The 5000-nt window shown below is 45.3% G+C and overlaps 1 protein-coding gene across 1 annotated transcript in view; it reads right to left on the reverse strand.

Moving 5' to 3' along the window:
* Positions 1-440: 440 nt before the first annotated feature.
* Positions 441-5000, reverse strand: part of LOC122246889 (uncharacterized) — a 78804-nt gene continuing 74244 nt past the window's right edge. The window contains 2 exon segments of the mRNA XM_086534605.1: positions 441-1698; positions 3232-3399. Of these exon segments, the coding sequence (XP_086390731.1) occupies positions 1523-1698; positions 3232-3399 (344 nt within the window). The 3' untranslated portion in view covers positions 441-1522.

Here is a 5000-nt window from a genome sequence, read left to right on the forward strand (position 1 = left end):
AGTTTCCATAACGTGGCTACAGTCTCGCTCACTTTCTTTCTCCTTTTTCTCTCGTTTTTTTCTCTTCTTTCTCTCTCTCTCTCTTTCTCCTTTTTCTCATTCTCTCTCTCTTTCTTTCTCATCTTACTCGGTTTGTCTATCTCTCAGCCTCTTTCTATACTACTTACTCTATCTCTCTCTCTCTCTCTCTCGCTCGCTCTTTCTTTCTTAATCCTCTTAAGCGGTTTATCTCTCTCTCTCTCTCTCTCTCTCTCTCTCTCTCTCTCTCTCTCTCTCTCTCTCTCTCTCTCTCTCTCTCTCTCTCTCTCTCTCTCTCTCTCTCTCCACAACCAAATCATATCCATTCTGATTTCCATAAACAAAAGTGTTCTTTCGTAACAATAATAGTTAACTACGAGCTGACGCCAGACCCTGATGTTGAGACAATGAAATGGGGCATAATATGTTGGCCAACTCTTTATTAATTTAGATACAAAAAAATTTATATACAGGGGAAATGTTAGTAACACAGAATATACACGATGGCAGTTTCAAGATACGAGGCACAAGACCCGCAGTAGCACCATTTTGAACACAGCGTGGGATTCCCTTCAGATGACTTGAATGCGCTTCGTTGCTCTATCAGGTCGGGCGAGACTATACGATAAGGGATTAGATCGTCCTTTGGTTACTCTCTTTTTTTTGGATCGCTTCTTTTCCGCGGTGTTTTGTTGTCTTTGTTTTTGTTTTGTGTATTGGGTTGTGTTTGATTATTTTTTTAGTTTCTTTATTGCGGAAGAGCCACCGAATAAAATTACTTATTGGTGTTATTGTTGTTTTGTCATGGTGTTTGTATGTTGGTTTGTTTTGAATGATCTTTCGTCTTAATTAATGGAGGCGTGATGGTTCGCGCGCTCCTCAGACCTGATGATGGCGCAGTCCCACATTCATCTGTCTTATCTTTTTTGCATATCACCCTTAGAATACAAGAACAAAAGGAATGGCAGTGACGATAGCAGGGACTACTTGTATCCCATTATCAAGGTAACGAACTGTCTTGATAAACTCGATTAGTGTGATATGTTGTCTTGGTTTATATATATATACATATATATATATATATCTTATATATTTTCACTCTATAGTGATGGAAGTATTCTGAAACTGACTTGTTTTGTGAAGCTGTTTCTTGTTTTTTTTTTTAATTCTTATCAAGACTTGTTGATATTGTCATTAAGAAACGAGGACACTTAACAGCTAACTTACACAGGGACAATGAAAAAAAAATATAATAATTAAGATCAATCCAAAATCTTAACTTAGCATAAGTTTGAGAGATGTTTCAAGACCTAAGAAAATTTTATTGTTTCTTTCCAAATTACAGTAGCATACATTTTCGTGTGGCAACATAAGTAAAGCTGTCATTGGAAGGAGAACTATGCGTAAAGAGAAAGGGATCGACTGAGGGTCAACTAACACTAGCAACAAAGCGGGAAGGACGCGAGCCAGGGTCCCGGCTGCGCCCGACGGGGAACCAGGGCGCTCAGGGGCCCTTGGTGTTGTACGGAGGTACGATCGGCTGCGGGTTGCAGTACTCGCAGTGTCCCGGGGGTCCTTGGGGTCCGGGGGAGCCGCGCCCGCCCTGGGGTCCAGGCTGGCCCGGCGAGCCGCGCTCTCCCATGCGGCCGGGGAGACCCACGCCTTGCGGCCCGGGTTGTCCTGCGGGAGAGACGCGTTACAGGAGGCGCTGTGGGAGAGGGAGGCGCGCACGCACGCACGCAAGCACACACACACAGACACACACACACACACGCACGCACGCACACAGACACAGACACACGCACGCACGCACACACACACACACGCACGCACACAGACACACACGCACACAGACACACACACGCATGCACACACACACACGCACACACACACACACACACACACACACTCACACGCACGCACACACTCACACGCACACACACACACACACCCACACACACACACACACACACACGCGCGCGCTTGAACATCGCAATTTATTACGGTCAATGCTCGTTCATTCTAAAAATCAATTTACCTTTACATTAGAGTAAATCTTAGCCTTTACCACGAATTACAATAAATATAACATACGTGGTCAAGTGATATAAGCTTTACAGGAAGAAGGAAACAATCTGAAAATTGAAATGCAAGTTGCCCTGAGAAAAGGCATGATAATCCTTGGTAGCTAAATTAGGCAAGGAAAATAAACAGAAAATATTTTGAATTTACGAAACAGGCGTTGATGTGGGAGAGGGGAGGGGGGGAGGGGCTCAAAGAAAATGGTGCGACAGAAAGGACTACATGAGCTTGGGGTATTATAAAAAAAAAAAAAAAAAAAAAAAAAAAAAAAAAAAAAAAAAAAAACCCTGTTCTAGGTGTTTGAAATTAACCTTGATGAAGGAAGTTGGGTTGTGTTTGTTTTATTTTGTTGTTCTTGCATCGGTCAAAATAATTTTAACCGTTGCCCTGTTTGTACTAAATTTAAGTCTGTTAATCACTTATTTGATTATCCTTTATTCTCTATTGATTTCTTACGTTTCCAATCAAGAGGCCCCTTGTTTGCGTTTGTCATATGGTTTGATGTTTTGGGAATCACCAGCGACTGACTCTTAAAGCTGTTCCTATGAACAATTAAAAACAAGTACCACTCCGGAGTACCTATTTCGCCCAGTATTTTTCCCCTTAAGGATGTTTTTCATCAATTTCCTTCGCGTTTTTTTTTGTTCCTATGCCTTTCATTCTCTAAGTGAATTCTCTTTGATCTCTGAATAATATTCTCATATGACATTTTGAGAGTTTTCATTATCTGAATTTTTTTATTTAGTGAAGGAAACTAGGCGGTTGAAGAGCAAGCTAGTGTCTGTGCGTGTGTGTGTTTGTGTTTTATTTTGTGTGTGTGTGTGTGTGTGTGTGTGTGTGTGTGTGTGTGTGTGTGTGTGTGTGTGTGTGTGTGTGTATTTTTTGTAAGTGAGAGTTGTTCCCCCCCCCCTCTCCTTCCTAGGACTTGTTTTCACGCTCTCCCCGTTCCTAGGATTAGTTCCCACCCCTTTCCCTCCTCGCCTCAAGGATTTGCTTTCAATCCCTCCCCGGCCCTAGGACTTGATTTCCTCCCCTCCCCGTTCCCAAGACCTGTCCTTCCCAACGCCGCCTTTCCCGCCGTGTTGGCTCGAGCGACGGCGACGAAGGCGGCGACGGGGGCGTGGCACTCACCTGGAGGTCCTGGAGGCCCTATCTTGCCGTCTCTGCCCTCGCCCATCATGCCCCGCTCGCCCTTGTATCCTCGAGGACCGCGCTCTCCCGCCGGTCCCTGCGGTCCAGCGGCGCCTGGGAAGCCGGAGTAGCCCCTGGCGCCTGTCTCGCCGGGGGAGCCGGGGTTTCCTGCGGTGGGCGGCAGAGGTTAGATGCGCTCCCGTCGAAGGGCGGCTGCGCTACAGAGGCCTAGGCCCTTGCTATTCGTGTGCGACTGATTGGGACTACGGTCTCTCACATCTCTTTTTTTGCTACTAAGTCGCAAGATGAGGTTTCTGGATGTTATAGTTATGGATAATGTTTATTAATCTCAGCTTTTATCTTACGTTAAAATTGTGGTTGACTTTACTCAATGGTAAATCATTAATTCAAGGAAATTATAAAGTTTGCCTACTACACCTGTGAGAAAAGTATATAATCAATTGCTATGTACAGTTCCGTGCAGCAACGTTGGAGCTCCCAATTAACAGATACACGAAAAAAAAAAAAATCAAATTAAATCAAGTCATCATTTAAACTTATCAGAGACTTCATTCATCTCTCGAGTACAGCCTTGATGATGAACATATGCAATTCCAATGCATTCTTCCTTTAAAATTGCACAGGTTCATCGAATCGGATCTGTTGATCAGCAGCACCAAAGCATTGCACCGTTTTGGAGTGTTGCATTAGTCAAGACGCAGGCAATAACAGCCGATTAAAAACAAAAACAAAAGACGAACCCCTACTCGTCTGTTTCGAACCCCTAAAGGACGATCCGATCCCGAAATATTTATAAACAACCACAAATAAATGAATTTATTTTTTTATTTTGTATTTTTTTTAAATCGAATCTATACATCAAAATCTGTCATACGATCCTTGAAAACATCCCAATCAGGTACTGACTTCCTGTGGAATACTTCTCCAAGTGTTTCAAGTGGTTGAAACGAACATCCCTAACGTCCTTCAGGGGTAAGTGGCTGTCTGTCCATTGCTTCGGAGTTGTTTTTTCTATTGTCTATCGTTTTTTTTAGTAACCAAGATGCAGAGGGGGGGAGTACCTTGGGGGCCCGGTTTTCCAGGGGAACCGGGACGCCCTGTTCTGCCTCTTCCCGGTCGGCCAGTAGGACCCCGGAGGCCCCGCGTAAGTTCCTCCATGCGGTCTGTGTGGAGACAAGCAAGAAGCGGTTTCTGTCGTCACCAGACAGGTTACGCCGCCTTGGGGAGGGCTAGGGGGGGGGGGTAGGAGGGCTGGTAGCACTGTGCTGGTTTTGGCGGTGCTATGGTAAGAAGGGGTGGGAGTGCGGTTGTGATGGTTGGAAGTGGTAGTGCCTGGTAGCGTGGTGTTATGGTAGGGGGTGGTAGCTTGATGGTAGGAAGATGGTTTGTGGTGGTGCTATGGAAGGGGGCGGTGGTCTAGCCGTGATGCTAGGAAGGTATCAGGACTATGCCTGTCATGGTGTACAGTGCTATGAGATAGTGTGGTAGGCTGATAAGTCTGTAGTAGGGTGGTGGTAGGTTAGTCATGATAGTTCTCTAGTAGAGGGATGGTAATGAGGTCAAAGTGAGGCTGTGGTAGGGAGGGATGACATTATGACGAGGGTCGGGTGGAGGGGGGGGGAGGAGGTATAAGTAACAGATTACTGCAACATTCCGCGTGCTGAAAGTTACTCTCTGCCGGCATGGATATGAGGCGATTCCAGCCCTTTTGGAAGAGGGTTTGAGATAGGAGTGAGGGTGCGAGGGGA

Source organism: Penaeus japonicus, unplaced genomic scaffold (genome assembly GCF_977035675.1).
Source record: "Penaeus japonicus unplaced genomic scaffold, GWHDUDI00000001_assembly GWHDUDI00000041, whole genome shotgun sequence".
Classification (NCBI taxonomy): Eukaryota; Metazoa; Arthropoda; class Malacostraca; order Decapoda; family Penaeidae; genus Penaeus; species Penaeus japonicus.